General features: G+C 43.1%; 1 protein-coding gene across 11 annotated transcripts in view; it reads left to right on the top strand.

Annotated features, from left to right (window-relative positions):
• Positions 1-27,923, top strand: part of LOC129782764 (transcription factor 4-like) — a 150,133-nt gene that overhangs the window by 50,749 nt on the left and 71,461 nt on the right. For 9 of the 11 annotated variants that reach the window (XM_055791305.1, XM_055791306.1, XM_055791297.1 and 6 more), the window contains one exon: positions 27,192-27,253. The exons of the other annotated variants lie outside the window; for them this stretch is intronic. In XM_055791305.1, the coding sequence (XP_055647280.1) occupies positions 27,192-27,253 (62 nt within the window). The remainder of the gene's footprint in view (positions 1-27,191; positions 27,254-27,923) is intronic. 11 annotated transcript variants of the gene reach the window in all.

Genomic DNA, 27,923 nt, shown 5'->3' with positions numbered 1-27,923 from the left:
TACAGTTGGTCAATGTTTGTTTCTCTTACAGACCAAGTTTGTATTAGGACTGAACCGATTTACTTAAGAGCTTTGTTTATTCTCTGTCATGAAATTCCAAGTCCACCATTGGTTTTGGCTCCCTTGCTCACTTTGGGCTTGATCCTCTGAGCTAATCAGCTGCAGCAAGTTATGTGGGTCTCTTCTGGATTGTTCTTTTGAACTGATACGTGTGTGCACAAAGGCACATATATTTTTCTTTTTTTTTTTTTTAAAGTTGATTTGTGCAGACATCAACAGGATATTATTAGTCCCGAGAACTGACGACAGTTTGACAGCCTGATGCGTAGAGGAAGGAAGTTTACAAACATCTTGGAGAGAGCCATGTTGAGCAGTTGAAGGAAATGAGGCATGTCCTGCTGTTATTGTGCTTATAGAGCTGGGATTCCCAAGGGGCAGAATAACCCCATCTTGAGACCTCAGTCTGGCAAAGAACAAGTTGACTCATATTTTATTTTTGTTGTTTTTGTTACGAGTCTGTTACTGTTCCAGTTGTGATGTTGCTTGTAAACAAACTGCTGCTATAATTTTATTTGGAGCTATTGAATGATAGCTTAGGCACATACAGGAAAGCAGGCATCTAAAGCTAGTTATTTTTTTTATATATGTTTTTGATGTTACACTGCATCAGTTATGATAGTTCCCAGATTAATAAATGCAGACACTGAGTCCAGTTTGTGCACAGAGCTCTGCATACACTGGACAAGAAGCTCAGTGTAAGACGTGGTACCCTGGGAGCTCCTGAACAAGAGCCCCTCGCCTTCCCTGTGGGGTCACCAGTGAGGGTGAAGCCTGTCCCCTGTGTTTGGGGACTGACTATTGCTCAGTTTGGTTAACCATAACATAGGGAATTCAGTGAAATGAAAAATAGGAAGCTAGTGACAAATTTTCTATAAAATGAAAGTGTTTAAGCGACACAAAATCATCAGGGCTAAAAGGCTAAATGTGCTCTTTGTGCTGAATGGGAGGAGTGCTGTTCCTAAAAATCAAAAGCAGTAAAACTCTTCTGTCCCATGCGCAGAACATGCTGATGCATCCTTAGAGACAGGAGTAATGTATGCACACATTTCCATTCAAAGGCTGTAATGCAGACTCTGTGTGTCTTGACTTTTCCGTGGCTGTCTATTGGTGTTTGTCAGAACTTCCTCCTGCGTTCAGAAGTAAGGGGAGCCCTCTGACTCACTTTGTGCCATCATTACTCCTTTCAAAGTTACATTTGATGAGCTGCAGTGTTAATGGACACCAGGTGATCTGAAGTCCTTTCTGCAGCATGGTGTGCCAGATCCTTAAGAGTTTGGAAGGAAGACATGCAATATTTTATTAATAAAGTTTTATTAAAAGATAACAGCTAGGCTGTTCACTGAGCAGTTACAGCGATGGTGATACCATGGTGTCCCAGTGAAGTCAGGTATTGTAACAGGGGTGACGGTAGGGTAGTGATAGGACAAAGGCTAATGGTTTTAAACTGAAACAGGGGACGTTTAGACTGAATCTTAAGAAGAAATTGTTCCCTGTGAGGGCGGTGACACACTGGCACCGGCTGCCCGGGGCAGCTGTGGGTGCCCCGTCCCCGGCAGTGCCCAAGACCAGTCTGGGGCTTGGAGCCACCTGGGCTGGGGGAGCATCAGGGGGTGGCCTGGGGGGGCTTTGAGGTCCCTCCCAGCCCAAACCTTTCTGTGATTCTATGGCAGCAACAAATTATGGCCAGGGAAGTTGAGGCTGGGTGTGGAGACCCCCTCCCCAGGCAGGCCCCATGGTGCTGGCGTTGGCTGTCTGAGGTGCTGTGGGGTCCTGCTCTGCAGAGGGTTTTGAAGCTGGGATGGAGAGTGCTATGGCTGACTTGATCCAGGCTTAGACGCAGTCGTACAAGACACCTCCCGAGTCTCTTCTGGGTGATGGTGCCACGGTTCTTCCTCCCCAGGCTTCTGCGAAGCCAGCAGGACAGCTGCTGTGACCTCGGCTGAAGTCAGCCACAGCAGGCAGAGCCTGGGGAGAGAGGAGGAACGCTGCGTGGGGCAAGCGCTCATTTCAAGACTTTGACAAACACAGCCAAAGGGACTAAAACTTGCCCTTTAGTTGTGTGGGTTTTTAAAAGCATTTCCTTACTTGGAATGTTAATCTTTATGTCTCCTATTTTATTTTCTTTCTCCCTACTTATACTGTATGGCTGTTTCACTGTTCTCGCCTCACTCTTTAGCATGCCCCACATTGAGAGCCGGTTCTCAGGCAGGAGCATAATAGCATCTTCAGGGCTATGTGTTACTTTCAAGCTTGGACTAGATCTAGAGATGAAATGTCATGTGCTGCTTCTGTGTCGTGGTGGTTAGTCCAGCTGGGCAGCTCTGTACGAGCTGTCCCAAACCTTGTCCCAGAGCTGCCAGCCAGGGCAAGAGCATCTCCTCCCTCCTGGGGAGGTGGGATGGGGAGAGAACCACCACTGTCTGCAGCCAGGCACTGTGCTAACCAGGGCCAGTGGAGTCCCTAGATTGGGGTTAACATCTCACCAGGTATGACTCGCAGCCAGAAATTGCTCTGTCTTGGAATAGCAAGTCAACTGTTGCTGTTGCCATTTCCAATGTTGTTTTGGGTTCTCTTGCAGTATTTTTTTTTATTTCATAAATATATTTCAGTAGCTGAAGTGATTAAAGAATTAAACAGTCGTTCATGGGAGTGAAATAAACTAGACTTTTAAAATGTATATACTAAATAAAAGGCTTCATGTTGGCATGTCGATGAATATCTGCAGAGTTGGTTGATTATTATTATTTATTTTTTTTAAAGCCAGTAGATTATCACTTGGGTCACAAAGAATAGTTTAAAAAAAGAGAAAAAAAAGCAAGGTTAAAGTGTATCCTAACTCTCTTGCTCACGTTTATAGTACAGTTTTATTACTGAAGGTAAGACAGATAACTGGGCATTACTCCAAATTCCTGGCGGCTTTCCCTTTCCAAGGCACTAATATGGGGATTAGCGTGTTGTTTCAAAGCTATTACCTTTCTTCACCTCCATAATTGCTTGTTCTTAGGGGAGAATACTGAAAACTCAGTGCTCATAAAGTAGACTTTTTATGCAACGTATGCAAAGTTATATTTTGTTATCAGTTGGATTTACTTTAATCTCCGTGTGTGCATTTTCGTATGGCCTGTATGTAAATTACAGGTTCTTTGATTATTTAAGCGCATATATGGCACAGAAGTAGTGGACCAAAGTGAGAACTCAAGATCCTAGTGCTTTTGAGCTTCAAACTGTTGGTATGTTTCCTTGTGATAATAACTTACTGCTCCCACATGAACACTACTGCCCGGCCTGTTTCTGGGATCACAATGATGTGGCACACTCCAGAAGCTGTGGAGGTACATGAAGGAGAACTTCCATGTATGCAAGTGGAGAACATGTTGTTCCTCATGTGGCTTAGGGGCTACTTTCTGTACACTCAGAACTGAGCTGAGAAACAATTGTGTTTCTTCTTTGGATGCTCGTTCCCAAGATGACCCAGAGTAACAGCACCAAGACTATGATCAGTGAACTGTTTCTCATCTGAACCGATCTGGGTAAGCTGGAAAACAGATATAATGCGTACCTGTGCACAGTGCGGCTGCTGCTTGGGGGAAAAAGCCACCTCTCAGCCGTGGTGGAGTGATGGTCTGACTGGGAACGGGAAAATGGGGTCTCAGAACCAGGAGACGACAGGTAGTGGAGCAGCAGCAAACTTTGCTGACTGCAGCTAGAAGAATCCGAAATGGGCTGACAGAGAGACAGCAGGAGAGAGCATTTGCTGCTAACAATTGACTAGATCCCATGCCCTTGGGGAAGTTTTTGTTCTTTTCTTGGTAGGGGAAATAGCTTGGATGAAAGATACGAGGATATGAAATAAGTTTAACAGCAGGAAGTTGTGTAAACATGATGAATTCCATTAATGGAAAATTTCAAATTGAAGGTTGTCAGTCCTTGTGTATATACCTCTTGTTTTCTTGTGAAACATCACGCGGAGTATTGAAACGCTGTCATAAAGGAAGGCATTAAAAAAAAATGAGAGAAGAATATGCTTGGTTAGTTGCCTGGAAAGAGTAAGAAAATGTTGCTGCCTTGCCCAGGATTACAGTAGATTTGGAAGGTGGTGTGTCATATTTTCCTGCCGTGTTTTACTTGTCCCGTATGAATAAGAGTTCGTTTGCAAAGCTTGCTGGGGAGGAAGGCATGCATGAGAGCACCAGAAAGGCAGCTTCTCCGTGGCTGCTGGCGAGAAGATTACTCAAAGCAGTGCAAGGAGGAAATTCCAAAATTGAGAAGCTGGTAGCATCACTCAGCAAAAGGACAGCTTGCAATTTTGAGTTATAATGATACTGTTAGAAAAACACCCAGTGGCATTTAGTCTGAATTCTGAGGTGCTAAGATGCACGTATGCACCATCAAGACTAACGTGGGAGAAGTAACACCAAGTGACTTGTCTCTCTCCAGAAAAATTGCAGCAATGCTGAGATTGCAGAGCACAAGCGTACAAGGTGCCGTTCCCTGTGGCTTGCAAGAGATAATGAACCTGGATTAATTTTCCTTGCTATTTAATCAATTTTTCAAAGACTAGAAACATACGTTTTTGTGTGTATATATGTATACATATATACGTGCATGCGTGTGAACACCTGTATTGGGCTGTGGATGATCTTGCCTACAATCCACAAAGCACCTCCCCCCCCCCGCCCCATCCTGCACAGTTGAAATAAGATGCAGCTGACATCAGTCTCTTTGCCTTTTTATGATACGGGGATGCGGTGGTATCAAAGCAGGCAGGATGAAAGCACAAAAGCTTCCTGTTTCCAGCTGTTTTCCTCAGCAAAGATTTTTTTTTTTTTTTTTTTCCTAAAGATGATGCTTCCTTTTAAGGGGTTTTTAATCTGCAAACTGTTTCCTCAGTTTATTTCACTACAGTAAAATGTGTTCCCTTTAGGTCATATCTGTCTCTTTTAAAAACCAACCTGCCCTTTTCAGTAGTTCTATTTGCTACTCAAAAGAACAAACATGACTTTATAAAAAAAGCTTTAATGAAGTACAAAGACCAATAAACCTTTTGCCACTAGAGCTGAAAATTTATAGTGATTTTTTTTTTTTAAAGAGAAACCTTGAATAAATTAAGTGGGGAAAGATACTGACTTCATAATAGTTTAGAGTTTTTAATACTGAGATTCTTGCGTTTTTACCTGTGCTTGGTGTACAAAAATAGGTTTAGATTTGGGTCGTATGTAAAAACTGCTTGTTTTGGGGACACAAGTAACTTTAAAGAATGGAAGAAATAGCAATTGGGATAAAAAAAAATCTTCCAGCTGCTTCCATTATGTTAGTCTCTTTTCATTAAACTGATCTCTCTTTGTTTACTTTCTTCTAAACATAAAAATTAAAATATATTGTGCCTTCCTCTGCGGCTCTAATCCTCTATGTGGGTTTGTCACATTTGGAAGTATCCTAAAACACTGCCAACACCTTGGTGCAGAGAGGTGCCCTGCATTGTATTAAGGTAAAATGTTTATGGGGGAACTATATGGTGGGTTTAAGCTCTCACCCAGGCTGGGTCCGGCAGCGTGGTGCCTTGCTGGTGTCACAGATGTCCGCCACTAACGCAGTGTCTGTGCTCTCGGCCACGCTGGCGCTTTTGCTGAGGGAAGGCAAGCGGCGGGTTCCTGCCCGCTCCCTGTGCGAGGTGGATGGAGATTCAGCCAAGAGATGAAGAATCACCCTGGGCACAAGCGATTGTACGGTTTTGCCGGAGAGATATGGCAAGCCCTTGGACTGCAACGAAACTGAAAGCATAAGGGAGAGAACCACCTCATTTCATTGGAGCTGTAAAGCTTTCTCTGACATATGTTTTGAATGGAGATGGTGTCCCAAATGCCAAGATGTGTTGAAGGATAGCTGGTTGGTTTTGGATGATTGTCCTATATTTACTGCTTACAAGTTTCATTGTTGTTGAAAGTCTGCTGTGGTCTGTAAATATGTTCTGGAGCTGTATAAAAATACCACAATTAACATATTCAGAAGGACAACAATTGTCATGGTTGAATGACTTAGAAAGTAGCACAGGCTGTAAACAGGATGTGCTGAAATGAACTAGCACACAGGTCTGCTGCAATGGTCTTTTCAACGAGCGTCTGCTTGTTATCAGCACTTCTGAAAATAATCTTTGGATCCTCTAAAGGACATAATGCTCTGGTTTTTAAATCAGTTCCTCTAAGATGGGAAGCTTAGCTGGCATTGCTACCATTAAAGATAGCCAGATTTGGTTTGGGAGTGATGTCTGGATTCTTACTCTCTAGCTTAGCAAAATGCTATAAAGGGAAGAGGGAGAGGGGGAGGAAGGATGAAAATTTTCCCCAAAACTCTGCTGGAAAAACCCTTCTATTAACAAATTCAATAGCTAAGAGGGAGGCAGGATGTCCTAAGAGGAACTTGTATCTAGACATGGTGGGTGTATGAGATTGTGGTTGTTTTTCACTCAGTAGTGTTAAGGTGTGTAACAGGAAAAAGTATTTCATCAGAATGTTTCAACAGACTCCAGGAACACGTCGCTGAATATATGCTTGCTTTGGTGGAGGGGCGTAATTTATTCAATTTCACATCTCTGCAGTTTTAAATGCTGTAACTTCATTTCAAAGGGTATCTTTAAGGATGATTTCTTTCTTAACGATCCGTCAGATGAAAAAAGTACAGAATTCGCTAAAAACGCCATTCAGAAAGCCACGGACTCTTTCCCAGGTGTAATTCTCAGGAGCATTCTCCAAAGTCCCTGTGATTTAGAAAGATGTCTTGAATGATGATCTAAAGACAGAGGATTTCCAACGATGCACCGAAACTTGTCCTTTTGGCATCTTTTCCCACAGGAGCCTCTGCTTTCCCTAATGTTCATAGGAGCAGTTTCCCTTAGTGTGGGCAACTGGGCCTTGAGTGCAGCAAGGAGTAGATGCTGAAACAGTTTCCATCTTTCCCTTACAGGTGGTTTTTAAATTTATGTCTTTTTAATGAGTTCCCTTGCAAAGAAATTTGTGGCCTTCTTGGGAACAGGGAGGGAGTTGGAGCCCTGTAAGTTTCTTACGAGCATATGGTCAGGCTGAAAAATAGCAGATGCTGTGTGAGCAGAGGGCAGAGCCTCAGAAGGTAGGAGACGAAGAAGGCTTCAAGAGACCCTCGCTCAGTGATCTTTCAGTTCAAAATCAAATGCTGCCGTTATGTAAGTTATCCCTGGCAAAAACTTCAAGGCTTGCAGTCATGCCTCAGCTGTTCGTAGAAGAGTCGAAGTTTTCCAAAAGTGACAAATAATTTCTCAGGCTTCCATTTTATCAAATACAGCTGAGTTATGATGCCTCAGAAGAGTCCAGTGAAAAGACCTAACAGTCTTGAACACATTTGATACAAGAAGCTATGCAGGGCAGATATTGAAGACTGAAGAGGTTTTGCAGATACACTTGGTATTCATTGTTATCCTGTAAGAGGAACGGAAAGCCTTGAGAAAATTGATGAAATTATCCTGTTTGAAGAGAAAGGTTTTATTAGCGGTTCCTCATATACCAGGGAAACGACGTGTGCTGTGTGCTGAAGGTCCTCAGCTGGCAGAGGCTGACCAGCACCCAGAGTCTGTGTTTAAAAAGAGCACCGCGTGCCAGGCGCGGATGGAGGGACATGGCATGTAAGGGAAAGATTCCTTGCGAGTGAGCAAGTTGGCTGTCCCTATGGTCAGCCGTACCTGTGACCACGTGCAGTGCATCTGCTGAGGACAGGCATCCTGGTGGTTTTTGTCAGTAAGTATAACGAGAGGGTAGCGCTTTGTGTATTCTACAGTGATGAATTAATTTGGTGTTCGTTGTGGTAGCACTGATCATAATGAATTAATTTGACATTCATGGGGATGTCATGTTTGGTTTTTTTTTTATTTATTTTAAGCTTCTTTATTACAATGCAGAATTATTTAGTAGGCACTTAAAGCATTAGACATTTGATGCAGTTGTCATCATAACCTGTTTGTACTGTTCCCTTGTCTGGATGTTTCTCATGCATCGTGTTCATTCTCTGGAGAAAGACTTACTGGGTGCTAGTAGGGAGGCTTCAGGTACAGTGATGGTACAGCGGCAGTACGGAGTTTAGAATTTGCTGTTCCTCTTCTTCTGCTTGCCTATTTTAAAGTACCTGAGCAAACTCCAAGACTGTAATGTGATTGATTTTACACAGCTTGGAATAAGAAAAAGGCATTTATTTTTGCTGCATAATGCCCAAATCTAAATGCATCGTCAGTAATTTGTGGCATCGTTGAAGACAAATAGTCTTTTCCCTGTGTAAATATTAAATAGTGAAAAAGCCATAAAATTTAGTCCTTTGTGCCTGCCTTTTTTTTTTTCCTCCTTAAATGTGCTCAGTTGATAAATACATATATGTATATTATTTATATCTTCTTTTGAAGCAGGTATATGATTGCACATGCATTTTATTTTTCATTGCTAAAGTGTTTCAGTTTAACTGGGAGACATGCTGGTGACTTGAAGCAGTAAATGTTGCTTTAAAACTGAGCTGATGTGCTAGTGCAGAAAATATCTGAAGTGCAACTCCCGCATCAAGGGAGTGATTTTTAAAGCCTTTAAACATATTTTTTTGAATTTGTGCATGTTCTTACATTTAGTTCTTTCTACGTATAATGTATATTAATATTTCAGACACAATATGTAATTCTCACTGGAGATGTTCCACGATGCTTTATAGACACAGGGCAGTTACTTGGAATTTCTTCGTGTTGAAGTGCCTAATTATTAGTGTGGTCTGGACCTGAGAAGTCTGAACAATGGAAGGGGAATAATGGGTTTTTCCAGTCAATAGAGATCACTATGATCCTCCTGTGCAGTGTCGCCAGTTTGACATTGCACCATGAGACTCAATGTTTGGTGTTTTAATTTGGCCAGTGAAAACAGATGCAATTATTTTGGCATTTATTTTTCTTTCTTAACCAAAAGGAAATCTCTAGCTTCTGTTTGCAGTGAAAAGCAAAAAACCATGAGCCGAGTTTAATCACTGTAAAAAACGAAGGAAAACAGAGGAAGCAATGAGAGCAAGTTTCATTTCAACCAGTCATGAGTTAGGCTGTTCGGGTTAAGCGATGTGTGATATGACTGAACTTACGTATCACAGAATTGTAGAATCGTTTAGGTTGGAAAAGGCCCTTGAGATCAGAGTCCAACCATTAACCCAACAGTAAACCTTATCCCTGTGTGCCACATCTACACATCTTGTAAATCCCCCCAGGGCTGGTGACTCCAGCACCCCCCTGGGCAGCCTGTGCCAGGCCTTGGCCACCCTTTCCGTGACGGGATTTTTCCTAATATCTAATCTAAACTGCCCATGGCACAACTGGAGGCAGTTTCCTGTTGTCCTAGTGCTTGTTACTTGGGAGAAGAGCCCAACCCCCCTGACTCCAACCCCTCTCAGGGGGTTGTAGGGAGCCAGAAGGTCTCCCCTCAGCCTCTGTTCAACCAAGCCAGTCTTCTCCCCTGCCACCTTGTCTTTTGGTGCTTGGGGACAGCCTGCTCCTACGTCTTTAAGGTTTCCTTCCTGAAGAATGTCCAGCCCTCCTGGGCTCCATTGCCCTCCAGGACTGCCCCCCAGGGACTCTGCCCACCAGACCCCTAAACAGGCTGAAGTCTGCCCTCAGGGAGTGGTTCTGCTGAGCCCCCTCCTTCTCCGAGAAACAAAAACTCTTATCATAATCTCGTGGTTGCTGTGCCCCACATGATCTCCAGCCATCGGTGGGGCACATTCCTAGTCAGCTCCCTCACCAGCCGTGTCAGGAAGGTCTCTTCCACACACCCCAGGAACCTCCCAGACTGTTCCTGCTCGGCAGTGTTGTATTTCCAGCAGGCACCTGGTAAGTTGAAGTTCCCCATGAGAGCAAGGGCTAGGAATTGGGAGACTTATCTGAGCTGCTTATAGAGTATTTTATCTGCCTCTCCATCCTGGTTGGGTGGTCTGTAACAGACCCCCACCGTGCTCTCTGCCTTGTTGGCCTGCCCCCTGACTCTTACCTGTAAGTACTCATCCCTACCGTCACCATCATTAAGCTCTAGACAATCAAAACACTCCCTACGCGCAGGGCTACCCCACCGCCTCTCCTTCCTTGCTTCTCCCTTAGGAAGTTTTTAGCCATCCATTGCAGCACTCTGGTTGTGTGAGTCATCCCACCATATTTCTCTCATGGCAACTGTGTCATGGTTTTCCTGCTGTGCTTCCAGCTCCTCCTGTGTGTTGCCCATATTAGTGTAGGTGCACTTCAGTTGGGCTACTGATCCTGCTACCTTTTTGGGGGAGAAGCCCTAATTCCTACGTGACCATTCTCAGGTGCTTCTGTGGTTTCTAATACATCAATAACTTCAATATCAACTTTGTTGAACTCGAGCACATGTTCTAGAAAGGAGGGGTTTTCAGCTCAAGCAAAATCTAGCCTACTGTATCAGAGCATAATAATAAAAAGGACAGAAGAGATGAATCTTGAGCAATGATAAGATGCTTTTGTTCAATCAAGAGTATGGGGCCAAGCTCTTTTCAGTAGTGCCCAGTGACAGAACAAGGGGCAAAGGGCACAAACTGCCACACAGGGAGTTCTGTCTGAATATGAGGAAAAACTACTGTGAGGGTGACAGAGCACTGGGACAGGCTGCCCAGAAAGGTGGTGGAGGCTCCTTCTCTGGAGACATTCCAAACCTGCCTGGACACGACTGAGCAACCTGCTCTAGGAGAACCTGCTTGAGCAAGGGGTTGGACTAGATGGTCTGCAGCGGTCACTTCCAGCCCTGACCATCCTGTGATCCTATAATATTTTTCAAATTAGGTACGTGAAACACATTAATATATATTACTGGATCTCTATGACTTTTCATAAGAGATACATGGGCAGCTTCAGAACCAAGTGTACAAGGAAGGGTAGGAGCCATTTCTTCCCAAGATCAAAGGAATTCTAAAAAGTTTTCATGGAAACTCAATGGAAATACTAATTTTGGGGAGAAAAATAGAAATTCATGTTCTTAGCAGTATTGTAACATTATGAATGAAGCCAAATCTCAGAAGAGTGTTGAGCATGACTACCTTGTCTTTTGGCACGTTTGGAACATTTATGCAGTAGTTAAATGTAGATGCTTTATTTGGTAGCTTTTTTCTGTACGTGCATGGGAAAGCTCATCGCTGGACTCCTGCGTGCATTCATCGCTTCCTCTCTGCTTTATTGGTGTTGAAAGACACAGCACGTTGCGCTGAGCGTGCCCGTGGGAACACAGAGACAGTGCAGGGAAGGACAGAAAGCAGGTTGGAGCACCAAGACCCCAAGAGGTTGGCATGTATCTTGAGGGGTTGAGTGACTGTGGCTCCGTGGAGACTCCAGCAGCGACCTGGGCCCCCAGGAGAGCAGGGCAAGGCAGCACCTGGGGCTGCTCTGCAGGAAACTTTGCTGAATGCCTGAGTTTAAGTATAAGTTCTCTTTTCTTTACACAAGATATATTTACATCTACTGCAGTGAGGAGCTCTTATCCAGGACACTGAAATAATTGGGGCATGCAGATAATAGGCTTTTAGGGTTCGTGTTTTCCAGTTATGAGAGTTGTGGGGAATTGCAAAATTGAAAATTAAATGTGAAACATTGCATTCCAATAGCCGTCAGAGGGAGGATGCACCGGGGGCTGAAGTATCTGAATCCCTTTCTCTCTCCTTGTGAATTCAAGCCTGAGAGTGAAAGTAAGGAAAGAAAATATACCCCAACAACTTGCCTAAGCATGGGTAACTGTATCTAGAGCCTCTTCCTGTCCATCAAATTAATCCTATTCAAATTTGCAGCTTTAATGAACTGTTGACAAATGAATTTTAAAAGGCTTTGGGGATGGCAGTGGTTGCTACAAACCCAAATTTGTACCTTGGCCAGACATGACACTACAGCCCACAGTTTGCCCTCACTAACCTTTTACCAGTGGTTTATCTTCACTGCCAAACGCTGCCTTAAACTGGGTGGATTAAGCCAGGTGAAGTCACAGCATGTCCTTGAAAACGTGACAACCTCACTCGCTTTGCTGTAAAAATCCTTTTGCAGTACAGTGTAATACATCACTTAAAATTTCTGTAGGATTGATTTCTGGTAGATTTTTCCCTTGTCAGTTGATATTCTTTGCCCAGGAACATATGGATTGTTTTATGATAACGAGTGTCCAGTAAATAGAAAGTGTTTGCTAAGGGCTGTCATAATACACTTTAAATGCAAATACATCTAGGGCAGTTTTAATATAATTTTCATATAGATGAAGTCATTCTAAAGTAGGCTTAAATTAAAGCGCTCTTCTCCAAAGACTACAAGTTTAGCAGAAAATGTCCTCTACTTTCATTAGATGTTTTTCTTCTGTTTATGTTTGATTTCCCTTTCATCAGATCTGCATGGTTTGCAATCAGGACAGTATCTTTTATTCGCTGCAGTTGGTACAATTTGTGACTTTTCCAACAGTCAGTTGGAGAATGAGCTGGACTGGTCGGGGTTGTGTTTTGGTTGTTTTTTCTGTCCTTTATTTTTTTACCTCAAATTTTTCCAGTTACACATTCCTCACTAATCTTTCTGTTCCCAAGAAACATAAATATTGGGAATTAACCAGTCAAGTACTGGCCAGAGGGGTACAAAGCCCAGCTGCTGGTGTGGTCTGTAGAAAGAAAAAAAATAATAATCTGGTTTAGATAACATCATATTGAAGTATATATAGGAATGGCTCTAACAGATGCACTCCTGGATTCTGAGCTGCCCATTCAAAGGGAATGGACTGATCACTGAATTTAGTCCCTACTTGTAAGTGGAGGAAAGTCTGCTGTTTTTTTTTTTTTTTTTTAATGCTCGGTTTTATTTAATTTTTCTTCTTTATAACAAAGTAAGAAGCCAGCCTTCACCCCTTGAGTCACACAGCAGAGCTCCCGCTGAAGTAGCAGTGATTCATAGCAGAGGGGGAGGCTGCAGACATGGGTTAGAAGATGAGTGAAGCAGAGGGGAAGGAAGTTCCTGGGCTCTGGCTGGCAGGTTCGGTGCCACCACATCATGCTGAGGCTGTGCTGGCCGCTGTGGTCTCGCAGCGATAGCGTGGGCGTGGCTCCTTTCCCCCGGTCCTGCAGCTGGCAGCAGCCAGGCATGGCCCAAGACCCTCCAGCCTTGCAATGCTGCAACGCTTCAAAAGAGTGACAGCACAGAGGGCTGAAAAATTAACCCCTTTCCCCAAAGTTTTGACAGACTATTTAGAGCTAAAATTCTGGTTTGAGATTTTGCAGGTGGAAAAGAGGAATGAAGCTCACTGGATTACTTCCGTTAATTAGGAGTTTCATGTATTTTCTTCTACAACCTCAAAGCCACTGGTCAACTTTTAACAGTAGTTACGGACAGTTTAAGTCAAAGCAAAACTGCACAACTGCACATGAGTAAAAACAAATACTTTTTCTTTGGTATTTGTTACTCAAAAACACATAGGAAAAAGCTCTTCTGTGTCAGATTTCATCCAGTCCTATTTAGATGCCAGGACCCTGGTTGTTACAGAAATTCCTGGAGTCAACTGAGGGTGCCTGGATTAAGTTTTTAATGAGATATTTCAGCACCTAAACATATTGCCTAATTTTGAAAAGGCCCTGCTGCTTCTTTCCACTGAAGGCAGTGGGTCTCTTCTATTTAAATATATTATATTTAAATATAAAATTGTGTAGTTAAATTGCCTACGTCAAGTTTAAGACTGGTTTCAGGCATTTTTTTTTCTTTTCAGATCAGGGCAGATAGATTTCTTGAGAGTACTTACCGTGTGCTAGATGTGCTGTTGTCTACATGATGCTATAAATTACTGGGCTGACTTATTCCTTGAAATAATCTCCTCCATGTATATGAGCAGAGCATTAACCTGGTTGTTCTTTTCCTTTGCCTTGTGGGAGCCCTGGTGCCCTCCCCAGATTGTTGTGATATATTGCAGCGTTGCTGCCAACTGTTAATGAGATTACTAATGCAGTGTAACTGGGTAGCAAATTATTAAATGCTGTTCCATACTATTATTCAGCGTATTTTAGCAATTTGTGAGGGGGGTGCTTCCTGTAAATCAAACTCCTCATATATTGTTTTTCTTAATACTTAAATTAAAGCCAACATTTTAAACAGTGCGTCCCTGACAATACTGGACCACACGCTCGAAAATAAGCTGTGGGAAGAAATCCGCTGCTGGAGTGTGGAGGAAGGACTTTTGCTCTTGCCCACGTGTCATGTCCAGACGTGTGCAGTCATTGTGCCCTGCGCTTGCATGGTCTCTGTGCGTGTGTCTGCATTGCCAAAGGATCTGGGGTCCTTGTGCAGGGAGTTCACGTTAAGGATGTAAACCTTAGGAATCAATTATCTCACTTTAATTGCTAAAGCACAGGGTTTGCTAGTACTTCTTGGCCCTGTAACCCACGTATTGTGGTATTACTGCTGTGCTGGCAAAAAAACTGTCCATGCACTGAAGGAAAGCCCAGACCCACTTGGTGCAGGCACTGCTGCGCATCACCAGGCTGGACCCGGGGCTGCTGCAGGCGCCTTTCCTTGGGGAAAACACTCTGGTGACCAGTGCCTAAGCCAATGGTAGCGTTTGGCATGGCTCTCTGGGAGCAGGAGGGCTGTGGCTTGGAAGTTGGGACATCTTCTGCACATCCTGCTCAGTCACCTGGAGCATTTGAGCACCTTATCTGGTATGACAGTATCTTCTCTAAATGTTACCATATCTGAAGCATAATTTATACGACACACTTTTGGAGTGCTATTATGTAAGTATACATAACTTGTTAAAAAAAAAAAAGGAAATACATTTCCTCTGTATATCTGACTGGTGGCACTCGTAGAGACTTGGTGTCTAAAAAAAAATAATCATTGAAGGTGGTAAATAGGGCATTATTCATTTGGTGTTGGGTGCCTAAGTTAGATTTCTGCATTGATTTTTCTCTTCCACATGTAAACGTGTTTTGTTTGCGCTATGTGTCATCATGTGGTTGTATCTCTCAGAAAATCAGAATGTTCTAGCTGCATTCTGATTTTCCTTATAAAGCTCCTGTTTTCAAGACTACACAAACATGTGCCAAAAAAAAATAATTGGAGCATTTATTTATTTAGAAGCTCAATGCAGATTTCTCCCAGAAAGGGAACAAAGCGAATGTTAAAATAAGAAGGTAACCTTTGGCTCTCAGTGTCACCAGCCCTTCTCAGTGCTGCGTAGCTGAGATGAGCACCCGAGTGTTTTGTCCCAGCCTTGGGAAGCAGAGGGCTTCAGAGAAGCTTGGTGAGCAGATTGGGCAGGGTGGGGGGGTGAGGCAGAGTTTAATGGTCGAATAAATAAAAAAAATCTTATTTGCAAGGGAAGACAACGGACAGTCTATATGACGGTGAGATTTACAGGTATGGAGATGAGCCCTCTGTCCTTCTTGCTTGAAGTACTTTCAGATGTGCTGTGGTGGAGTGCTGGAGGGGCTGCGTGGCACGCAAGGGTGTCGGGGCACTGCTGGGGGAGAAGTGGATGGACTGAAAAGGGGAAAAGTGTTGCTGAAGTTAGTGACAGGCAACAGTGAGAATACATACTAGACCCTCCTGGAAGTCCACAGCTGTCTCCTAGTTAGCCATCTAATTGTAAGTGGCCTGGCCTTCAGTAGGTTTTAATCAAAGTTTCCACCGTCACCTTTTGGCTTTCATTGCTAGTTTGGAACTGAAATGTCCATTTGTTTCATACTTAGACCTTCATAATCTGTTACTACAATGAGAGTTTAAGTAAATCTGCCCTTACATATTTCTAGGTCATGATGTAGAACATACGCACTGTGCCTGGAGCAGTGCGATTAACTTCAGAGTGTTCTGTGTTACTGGGTTCAAGTAAAAATTCAGTACTTTAACATTAAAATAGACTAATTAGCTTACTGTACATTCATAAATAGATAACCACAGTTTATAAACCACATTCAGTTTATAACCGAAATAGCCCTGAAAACAGACACTTTCCTACTAAACTGTCTCCTCTCAGGTTAAAGTCAGTAAAAAAGAAGACTCATTTTGCTCAGAAAACCCTTCCCCCGTGGCACTCCCTGTGCCACACTATTCAAAACTTGAATGAAATCAAACCTTCAGCAACTTGATAAGCTGGAAAGGGCAATATAACTACAACCTATTTTCTTACTATCTGCTTATATTTCCAGCAGATCTGCTAAGAACTGATTAAATGCCGAAGTTACGCAAATGGAGTGGATATGTGACAGTCATCTGTGCTTACAAGCACAAAGTCTATGTCATACGTGTGTTAGAAAATAGCTTATGTAACTCTAATAAATACAATGTGAGGTTTTATGACCTCATCCAGCAGCAGGACAGTGCAGTTCTTTGTTATGAATATTAAGATTGAGAACAGTTTAGATTTGTTTACACTGTTGACGTTTTCTAGCAAATGCTGTCAAGTGGTGTCTCAGACTGTCTGTGGATATTTGTATAGACTTTGGAAATTCAGGCAGAAAATAAAATGACCATCTGATTCAAATGAATTTTCCAATTATTTGTGGCTTTAACAGAAGCGATTGAAGTGTGTTGTATATATCTGGCAGCTGGTCCTACTTCTTTGGAGAAAAAAAAAAAATCTAAAGCTTTGTATCTAATCCCTTGAGCAAACCAATAGTAAATTGTTCGTCAAATAAGTAGTAGGAATTTCCCATTTGGAATCTGTGCTTTCTTTACATTGCTGTCACGGAAAGGATAATTATATGCAACTTTCCACATGCTGGAGGTGCGCGGATTCACAGTTTGTCTATTCCTCTTCCCTTGTTCAAGCCCGAACTGCTGCCTGAACTTGGTGCAACTTCTCCCTATCCTGCGTCTGCAGTCTGTCAACATTCCCTCTATTGTCTGATACTAAAACCACGTTTGATTCCTCATAAATCCCTTTATTGTCTCCCCACTGTTTCCCATGTCATATTTAAGTTTTCTTTGCTGGTTTCCATGGCCCTTCTCAGTCTGTGCTTTTGTTCATGACTCCATCTCCGGGTTCCTTTCTCGTGATGAAGCCCGTCCTTGACTACTACTGTCACCTTCAAGCTTCATATGCCTTTCTTCCACGTCACCTCCCTGTCTGTCTTTGGTGTGTGTGTGGGTTTTTTGGTGTTTTTTTGTTGTTTTGTTTTTTTTTTAATCACGACCTGATGATATTTAGAGCAAAACAGTCAGAAAAGATTGCATCAATGGATATGCATTCTAAATTTGCCAATCCTTTAGTTTATTAAATGTCCAGGTGACCAGCTTATTCTTCCCTTGATCTACTGCTCTTTAATCCTTCTGTATTTTGTCGGGTTTTTGTTAAGCTCACTTTTTATTTAGTTCTTAAAAAACATAATACTCGGAGAAAAAGAAATTATTTTGAAAAACAAGCAGAAAAGGTCTCAATCCCCAAAATGGGTGTGTTTATCTTAATTTGTATTAGCGGTATCTGACGTACTGTTTGTAAGGTCCTTCAGAGCACAAAGAAGAAACAGCAATCCCGAAGTATCTGTTTATCATACTTGCCTAAGTATGATAATAATTATAATTAGAGTCTAGGATATTTCCCACCCTTCTCATTTTTGACACAACTGTAATTCGTAGAATGAGAAATGCTAATCGCATGTCAGTGTGGCGTGTGTACAAAAAGTCTCTTTCCTATGGGGATCTTGGTCCTTTTCCTTCTTACTGGAGGATATTTTGAATGTTTAATCCCCTATAAAATTACTTTCATTGGTTAATATACTATTTAATATAAAAACTGGGTTTTTTTTCCCCTTGAAGATAAAATTCAAATCTCAAGATGTTTGTCTTTCTCCATTTACTATTCTTTGTATTTTAGATCGTGTCAGCAAATCAACACAGTTGGCAGTCTCTTCTGGGGCAACACTCAGGGTTAGTATAAAAAGGTTTACTGATGCAGGTAAAGATATACTGGCTGAATTACTGCTGAAGTGAAATGCCTGTTTTGCAAACAGACTGCTGCTTGCCACACACGTTCAGGATTTTGGCATATTTTTCGTATTTTTTTTAATTTTCTATTTTTAGCATCTAAGACTCTCTCTCTGTTTAAAATTATATAAAAAAAGCAGCTGATGTTTTATAATCCACACCCTTTCCATTATTCCTTTCTTCAAACAACTTTCTTCAAAGACCTCAGTGCTGAGGACCCCTCGGGAATCAGTCCGTATCAGGAACCCACCCCACTAACCCAGCGGTGGTCCGGGCCTGTGAGGGAGCACCCAGTGTTCCAGGAGCGCTCAGTGTGCCAGCAGCACAGCAGCCCTCAGCTTTTTTGACCTAATGCCATAGCAAACAGGGTCTGGCTTTTCCTTTAACGCTGACTGTTTGTGTCATCTGCTGCTGGCAAGGGTGGGCTGTATCCATTTGTTCTTCTCCATCACCCAAACTGATGCTGTAAAAGCTAGTCCAGGGAGGGATTTTCATAGCTCTGAACACCCTTTCCCCAGTAAGGCTTGGGGCCACCCTTCCTGTCCTCCTCAGCTGTCACTTGTGCCCCTCCCAGCTACCTTGGTTAACCATCTCTGTGCACCTTTGCCATGTTTCTGTAGCAGCTTCACCGCTAGATTTTCCTTTGCAGTTCTGGTGCCTTCTGTGCCCTCCAGTTGTCCAGTGAGGAGAGCGCAGTGCGTAACTACACAGTACTCTGATTTTGTGATGGTACAAATGAAATGATGCTCTGAGCCAGAAACCCTTGCCAGCCCAGTCCTCTGGTGGACAAAGGCTTGGACCTTGTTATGTTTCCTCCAGTTACCTCTTCATTTGCTCTCTAGCTCTTTACTTCTGGAGGAGCTAAACCTTGTGTATCCACCTCTGAGTTGCAGCCCTCTGTGTGAGCAGGTGTGGATGCAGATGTGTGTGAAGGCTGGGAGATGTATAGGGGTTGGGACTGGCAGGCTGCCTGCCCTGGCCTGGGATGGATGGCAGGCTGGTGTGTGTCACCAGCTCCCCTGGCTCTGGAGGGCTTGCCTGACACAAGGATGGTGTCCAGAAGACACCCACTCTTCATGTGCAGGAGTCAAGTGCTGGGAAGGAACTGCTGTTTTCCTTGGCATCTTTTCCCAATGCAAACACATTACAGCATTTTTGGGGAGGTTAAGCAAATGTCTTAATTTTGACCATATTATATTACCTTTCTTCTTTGGAAAGTCATCTAAATAATTTGACTCAGAGTTCACCAACAAGTGTTTGGAACGTTTTCCTTTCACTCTGGTCATCCACAACTGGTCCCATTTGCTGTATAGGTAAATCTGAGAACACAGCACTCTACTTAAATCATGTATTTCAGGGAGTCTTTCACAAAAGAGGAAAAAGTCCTAAGTTTAAGCATTTTTATGCTCTTGTATGTTAAAATATTTTCCAACTTTGTTACAGTATTTTGGAATTACAGTACTGCAATTCTATTTCAGATCCACAAAGACAAATAATTATATTGATAAATACTGTTTTGCACTTGTGCACATGAAATAACTGTTCTTCAAGAATTATTGTTGGTTTGATATGTAGTTTATTCAGATCCTTTAAAAGAATATGGCCTAACAGTGAGTTAAAGAGGTGGAGTTGTGTAGTTCTTGCTCTGAAGCTGATAGATAAAGGCCAGATTTTCACAGGCACACTTCTGAGTACAGCCTACTCGCTCAGTATCTGTATTACATTTGTTAAATGTCATGATTTTGATTGTGCTGCTTCTCTGAATATTGTTGTTCTAAACGTGAAATATTGTTAATTCTGAATTAAAAGAACACAAATAATAAAGATGGAGCTTTGGTCTTAACTGAAATGTAAAACTCCCTGTGTTTTGATAGCAAGGTTTAGCCAGGGAAAACTGAATTTTCCCTTTCTGCTCACTTTGCTCTTTGAACATTTTAAAAAAAAAAATCGTATGTGTATATATACGTGCTTCTCCTTCCATTTACTGTCATGAGCATAGTGGTCAGGTTACTTCACTTGTGTATTTGCACATGTGCTGGGATGATGGTGTTAGATGGGTGGAGTGATGCTTAGGTTCTTGGAGTGCACCATGAGACACCTTCACACTCTAGAAACCATCATATCATATGGCAAGAGGTTGTGAGTATGCACTGGTTTTATGCGGAAAGATTGGGCTAGTGATCTGTGTGCTTTAATAAACAGCCCTGAAAATAATATCAGATTGAGTATGAGGTTAGCTGAATGCCTGTTTTCCCACAAAATTGCTCAAAATACTGCTCAGACTGATGGTGGCAACCAGAAATGCTCTCCTGGTGCAAATCCCAGCCTCCTGCTCTCATGTGATTAAGCCGCATGTGTGGATGAATGGTGGGGAAATGGACATTCGCGGTCTGATTTCCTACGGAATTGACCAGATCCACCACTGTGCTCATTTGTCTTCTATTAGCTGACCTAGTTGCTAGCTACTCTTACAGTGTCCAACTCTGGGTGTGTACTTCTTTTTACATGGGTTTTCCATATGTACCATCTTTCAAACTGCACCTTTTTTTTTTTTTTAACAGTTCTTAAGTCCTGAGTTTTGCTAGCCTGAGTCATCTTTTTTTCTTCTCACCCCCTTATACACACACACACACCCCCCATATGAGCAAAATGCCGGTGATATCTGTGATGCTGTTCACTAGAGGAAACCATGAGAGTATAATTTCCTAGCCTATGATTCTAGGATTTTGTATTGTGTGTGCCCAAGTTTGTTATCGGAGGCGGTGGGAGGTTCAACCAAAATTGTATTCCAGAATCATCTGGAAAATTTTTGTTGTTCTGTGTTGTTGCTACAGTCTTGGATGATTTCCCAAGTGTTTGGATTATTTCTGCAAAGAGGAGTTTGTTTTGGGTTTTTTTCCGGGTTTGGGTGTTTTTCCAGAAAAAAATACTAATTTTCTAATTCTGTTTTCTGTTTCGGAGCACCTCAAGGGATTCCATGAAACTTTTGCTAAAGAAAGTTTAAGGGCCTGGGTGTTAGGACCAAGGTCAAGTAGCCTTACACGGTGCCTCTTGTTTATGTATCACAGCCCCTTAAAATAAAGTAGGTGTTGCCCCGAGAGAGTAGCACAACTTGTCAGAGCTAGTAGCCTACCATGAAAGTAATTTGAAATTACATATATTAGGCAGTAAGTTGCCCTTCAGGTTACCTAATTCTGCTGGAGCTGGAACGTGTATATTAAGCACTTTTATTCATTTGAGATTCTGAGCATGGAGGCTGTTTACAGACACCTAATGATCGGGATGATGCTTCTGTACACCTCCAACACCACCTGTGCTGTAATAGTGGTCACCTGCATGATGGAGTGCTCAGAACTCAACGTTTATGGTGGACTGTGATCGTATCTGCTGTGCTTTTGCTGATCTCGGTCCTCTCTGTATTTTCTGGGCACGTTTGGAGTCTACTGAGCAAATGGGGAGCACCAGGACATCTGGGCAGAGTGCGAGCATCTCTCAGCCCTGCTGCTGGAGGGTCTCAGAGCCTGGTGCCCTGCTTGAGGGCTCCCAAGGCACCCCTCTGTCTTCTAGAGGGCAAGGGAACCTTGGAACAAGATTCTTGTTCTTTGCAGGAAAGTACTTTTAGGGTTAGATGGCTGCTTGACCAGAGGCTTTCTGGACTTGCTTCTCTGCATAAATGCAGCTTTTGGCCCCAAAATCAGTGCTCTGATTTCTCCCTGCACCCTTAAGCATTGGTGGCCTCTCTGAAGTTGCAGTACCTTCCAACACAGGGGTGTAACCCATGTGAATTGCAGTTGTTTTTTCTCCAGACCATTAATAGAGGTAGTGTGTTTTGAATCCAGCCATTCTCAGTCTACAGCACTGAACATCTTTTCTAGATTCAGTTGAACATGCTTTTCCCAGGTTATTAATGTTTAAAATAGGGTGGTTTGACTCTGTTTAAACACCAGTTTTACTACTTTACCTAAACTTGTGAGATGGGAAGTGAGGCTTTAGTTATGTAAATCACACTGTGTTAATCATGTATGAATCACGTTCTGAAAAACTGACCAAATCTGTCCATGATGATTTGCTTTTTATGTCGCATTGCCTAATGCGTGTGATTAAGTGAGGTTAATTTACAGGAGCTAGATTCTGGAGAAAATTACATATGTGTTCAAGTTTATGCGCTCTGGGATGAATCCAAGCTCTGAGAATTAAGTTACCAGAGAATTTTGCATTGACTTTGGTGTCATTAGGGTTTCACTGTCCTAATTACTGAAGTGGCAGTGCTTACAGGGTACCTAATAAATTTCTGGAATTAGGTTTAGGAGCTTACAAACCTTCTTGCAATATCTGTCATACTAAATTATTAGTAAACTAGGCTAGATTAACTAGGTAGCAATTAGTGAGGGTTTTTTCTTTTGCTGCTGAGGGAGAAGTGCTGTTGATTTGGGAGCTGGTTAGAGGGGAACAGAAGTTAGCTGGCTTTTGGCTGTTGTGAGCTCACTGGGTAATGCTTACGCAATACTTGTTACAATACGAAGAGAGACAAGGAGCACGCATGCGGGGTGCAGACACCCATCTGTTCGCCCAGCACTCCCGGTGCTGTACCCCACCGCATAACCCCTTTGTGGCCACAGGCACATGGAACGGTTGAGAGCCCCGTGCACGGTGTAACTCATCGTGTGGACGCTGAACCCACTCCAGTGACACTCTGAATTGCTCACAGGCCGAAGTTGTGTCTCTCTGAGGGTTTGCAGGCAGTGGGAGACAGCTGTGGTACCAACACAGCAGCAGTGGGAAGGCTTTGCCCAGCTCTGCTTCCATTGACAGATATTTTCCAGTAAATTCACAAATGCAGTAAAACTTCATTTTATTATTTGCTTTTTATAACTGTTTATGTTCAAGAACAATTTTGATCTTGCTAAGCTCTCCATTTCCCCGCTGAAGATCCAGGGTATTTTTGAAAACGCATCTTTTTCCCCCAGCTAGAACTAGCATTTTTATAGAGCTTTGAGAGACATGTTTTAGACTGAGTTACTTCTTTTTGTCTGTAGCTGAGATAAAGAATTAGTAGTTTAAAACAATAACTACATGTTCCACTATGATCAAGGAATTAGATAATCTGGCATGTTTGCTTAAGGGGTCTGTATCTTGGGGCTTTTATAGGGCAGTATTAAAGCCCTGAGCCTTCTTATTATGCCAAATACCCAGAAGATTGCTTTAATGAGAAGTAAAGGGCCTTTTTCCAATTACAAGGGAATAACTGTATTAAGTTCCTGTGTTATGTCAACCTGCTTTGATTTGATTACTGTGAAAGAAATGGATTTATCTGTCAGTGTTACTTAATTAAGCCTTCTCATTGATGTTTTGCAGAGTAATATAGTGTAGTTTGCACATTTAAGTCTAAATACAAAGAAAATTGGTCGAAAGCTAAGACACGACCCCTGAAGATAAGGCACAAGAGCCATTGCTTGCCATTTTCTGATCAGAGTTCAGAACTTTTAACTTTGGTGGAAGACCTTGAGTATTATATGGGCTTGGATTGAAGCGAGGTAAAGGGCAGGGAGCTTTCAGCCAAAAATGAGATGGCTAAGCATTTTGGAGGCTAAGCAAATCTTGCAGAATTATTCTGTGAGGTTAAGTCTCTTAATCTCTAGCTGATACAGTATGCTTGGGTATGTAGAACAATGTCTACGTACCTTTTAATGTCTTTCGTGCCCTACTGTATCCCCAAAGCTCTCCCCTTCCGTGCCCAGGAGTGCCTTCCTGCTTGGCAGTGCTTCCCCTGCCTAGGCAGGACTTTCTGGGTTAGTCTTGAGTGTGCCCAGGGGCTTGGTCTGGGATGGTGACAGAGCTGAGGAGTACCCCAGCCCTGAGGTACGTGTTATTCTCATGTTATTTTAAGCATCTGATAGTGCCCTCTGCTCATTGGCATGCTTGGCTTGAGGGAAAAGTAGGGATAATGCAGCAAAGAGTACCAGAAAGGACAGCCGGGCAGGAATTCGGCTCACCACAAAAACATATGTTTGACTGTAAGCATGTAAATAGTTCCTTTGGTGTTATTGGGGCGGTTGGCCATGAAGCCAGTATTTCCATGTGCTGCTGGAAAGTACTGGTCATCTTTGGAGTGTGGTGCTCCTTCCTTTTGCCTGAAGAGAAAAAAAAAAAAAGTTTTTTGAAGAACATGACTCAAAAGAGGCACCATGAGTGGGTTACATTGTGTGTATTGTCTCAGCGTGTGTGGAAGGGATGGCAGAAGACTCTCATCTGGCACTGGGTGGTTGGCATCCAGAGGGAAGAGCTCAGCAACTGGGTGCTGGCGTGGTGATGCCCCCTTCCCCCTCTGCTCTCCCTCCTGGGCACAGAGTGCAGGAGAAGGTTAGTGCTCAAACCACAGCCCTGAAAGGTGTTATTTTACATGATGTGTTAGAGTGCCCAAGACAATAGCATCTATAGTCCTCAAATAAAAATGTATGGTATAGAAGTGTGAAAACCTTTACTGGCATGTAAATCTCCTAGCACTGACCATGAGCTAGTGGAAGGGGCCTTGACAACATGTATTATTTTAATTAGCTGACTTTTACAGCAAATGAGTAGGTTAATAAATGAAGTTTGTAACAGGGAGCTACGTGAGTAATGCCTCTTTGTTCATGAAAGCAGAGTTCCCCACAGGTGCTGCCCCGTGCAGAGCCCTTCACTGGTGGGGCTCTGGCCCTTTACCCTGCTTTACCGGGCTTGTGGGTGTCTACAAGAGAGCTGAGAGCAGGATGGGGCTGAAGCCAAGCCTGCAGGCACTGGCTTTGTCACCTTTCCCAAGGTGGGCTCAGAGCTATCACCCAGTCCCCCAGGTGCTGTTCCTAAGGGCTCAGCTGTTTTGCTCACTGATGGATTTTGGAAGCTGTGCTCGAGGGTGGGATGATGCCCATCAAAGTCAATGGGATAAAATTCACTGATTTTGAGCAGGCAATGTATCGGGGCTCTACAAAGTTAATTGCCTGTTACATAACAAATTATTTAAAAAAATATGCCTAATTAAACTAATAGAATGGTTGATCTGATCTGTCAGGTAAATGATACACATTTGCTTTCTTTTTCTGGAGCTTAATTAAATATTTACCTAAGAGTGCCTTGTGCTATTAACATGTTCATCTGTTATTGAGATAAGGGGAAAGTATTAAACTCTACAAATGTGTTTTGGGTTTTTTTAATCTTGGAAACCAACCAGATTTGGTCACAGCACCAGTATTTGAAAGTGCTAATGACCGTTTCTGTTTCTCAGACAACTGAAGTTCCCGCTGATCCCAGAAGTCTGGATGGACCCGTGCACAGGTGGAGAGGGAGTTGCTGGTGTGCGTAGTTCTTCAGCAGCATTCTGAGAAAGTTTCTCTTGCCAGCAAGTCCAAATACGTATTTTTCAGATTAGATTAAAGCTACTGTTTGTGCATGGCAAAAGACAAGCAGTATTACTGTTTCATTAGGATGCTAGTGGGTACACAGGAGTAAGTTGGAAAATAGCAGTGAAATGTGCAATAATACTGTTATAGATCAATGTCAATCACATTTCCTGATATTTAACATACTGTAAGTAAAAAAGTAATGGATTTAAGCAGTATGGTCTTGTCCATCAATGTACTAAAGGATATGCTTAACGTTAAAGCATGAGTGATCTCATTTACTTAAATTAACATGAAAGCGAACTATGATTTTGGTGGAAGTATTCACAGGCTTCCATTAAACTTGCGTGTGAGTGACTCGCTGAACTAGTGTTGCGTTTAGCCATTAAATTTTTACCCAAGTGGAAAGTCTCAGGACACTCCCAACTCATTGTAGTAAAAGTTTTGCGACGGGCAGCAGTTGTGCAAGCATATCCCAGCATATCTGAGTGTGCTGTGGAGCATCTTCTGGTGTCACTGTCAGTGGTACCCTGTGGAGTTGAGCTCCTGGACCTTTCCAAGCTCTGAAGCAACCTCAGCATGGCCAGCCTGGAGGGGCACAGGGTACCTGAGAGGGACAGCACCGTGCCCTTGGGGTGTCTCTGGAAGAAGTTCCTGCGTGGGTGGGGTGGGGGGCTCCACATTTGAAAGAACATTCAGTGTTACAAAGAAGTTTTGATAACAATAAACTGGGTTAATTGATAATGCTGGGAAAGATGGGGAAAGTGAAATAAAAATAGTTGCGTCAGAAGAAATATTGGGGACTTCTGAAATGCAGAGAGCGTTCATATGCAAAATGTGTCTATGCCCTGTTTTTTGTGAAGGCAAGTGTGGCGTTGCAGCCTGGCTAGGCTCTTGCATGCAGTGACCTGGAAGCACGCTGCACTGGCTGGCGAGCGAAGCTCACCTCTCCTTCCTGGGGTGACTATTGAGCTGCCCCTTTGGTGCACAGATACAATGCACGCCAGAAAACAGCAGGCTGAGACATTCCTGTGTTTTGTTGCAAAGTTAAGAGGTTCTTGCAGGTTCTCTGGCCCATGCCCTGAACAGCAGGTTTCACCACGTCCTAGCACACATGCCGTGGGATGTGTTACTCCTAGAGATGTCCTCTCGAGTGGGGCAGGAGGGGTGCATGGTTAAAAGCACCCTGAAATGGGCTGTCTGAAATTACTGGAGTGTCTCCCACCCGATGGTTGCAATGAATTCTATATGAAATAATAGAGGAAAAGACAGAAATACCCACTGTGTGCTTGGCTTTAGGACTGTGCTTTTCTCTTCTTGAGACGCAAATATGTGTGTAAATGTTTTTTCTGCAGCAGAAGCCTTGATGAGGTGGTGAGAGGTACATTTACCCCAAACATGCCTTACTAACTTCTAGGTTTCACCTGTTTTATCATGTTTTCTTTTTACTGTTTGACAATACTTATTTTTGTGCTGGAGGTTTTGCTAGGATTTTAATTGGTACAATGCAGTCACTTTTTAAAGAGTTGAGAAACACTGAGCCGCTGAAGTAATTTTTATGTTCAAACCTCAGGTTCCTGAGGGTCCGGTTCATTTCTGCTGTGAATTTAAATGAGTTAATTTAAGCAGTGGGTCAGAAGCCACTACCATCGTAGTAGCCCTGTGCCTGATTCTTAATTAAAGGCAACAGGAGATTAATTTGAAACATTAATTTAAAAGTGCCTATACAAAAGGAAAGAATTATTGCAATAAAGCCTAAAGAACTTTTTTGTCCCTAGATGTAGAAGACAGAACTAGCTCAGGGTCCTGGGGGAATACAGGACATCCTAGTCCATCCAGGGTAAGTATATCTAATCTTTCTCCCCAAAGCAGACTTCCTGCATATGTAAATTTACAATCTTAAATACGAGTTTTACACCTGATTGCATAGAAAAATGGGCATGCAAAGTTGGCTGTAGCCTGTCTTCTCTTTAAAATTGCTTTTTATTTTATTTTAACATTCAAACCTGAGTCTATGATTGAATTTGGTACCTGCTCTGCTACCTCTAACAGGTAGCGAGAAGATTGATTAACCATTTTTTCTTGCTATGCATGATCATCTACAGCCACCACCCAGAGTGCAGGTGGAGCAGAGATGTTGTTGCCAAACTTTGCGTTCTCTGCAGTTGGATTTTTAGAGATTGCGGGTGTCACTAAACCTGAGGAGAGGGCCAGCGCTCAGGCCCGTGCCAGGGCTTGCTGGCCACTCCATGGCCACCCTTGGCCACCCCAGGGCCCGAGCTCAGGGCAGCAAGGCTGGAGAGGGGCAGCCAGGTCTGTCCCACTATGCTGGGGCTGCCCACCAGCACAGCCGTGCCCCTGCCCTGCCCGCAGTGCCCCTTGGCTGCTCCTTGCCTCTGGTGAAGAAGGGGTTTCAGACCCTTCTACTCAGGCAGGGGCTGGCAGCTGGGCATTTCAGCATGTCATGGTACCCTCCCCCAGCCCCCGCTGTCATCATCCGAGCCCCAGGG

Source organism: Falco peregrinus, chromosome Z (assembly GCF_023634155.1).
Source record: "Falco peregrinus isolate bFalPer1 chromosome Z, bFalPer1.pri, whole genome shotgun sequence".
Lineage (NCBI taxonomy): Eukaryota > Metazoa > Chordata > Aves > Falconiformes > Falconidae > Falco > Falco peregrinus.
The sequence above is the reverse complement of the archived record's forward strand: the minus strand, read 5'-3'. Positions and strand labels throughout refer to the sequence as shown.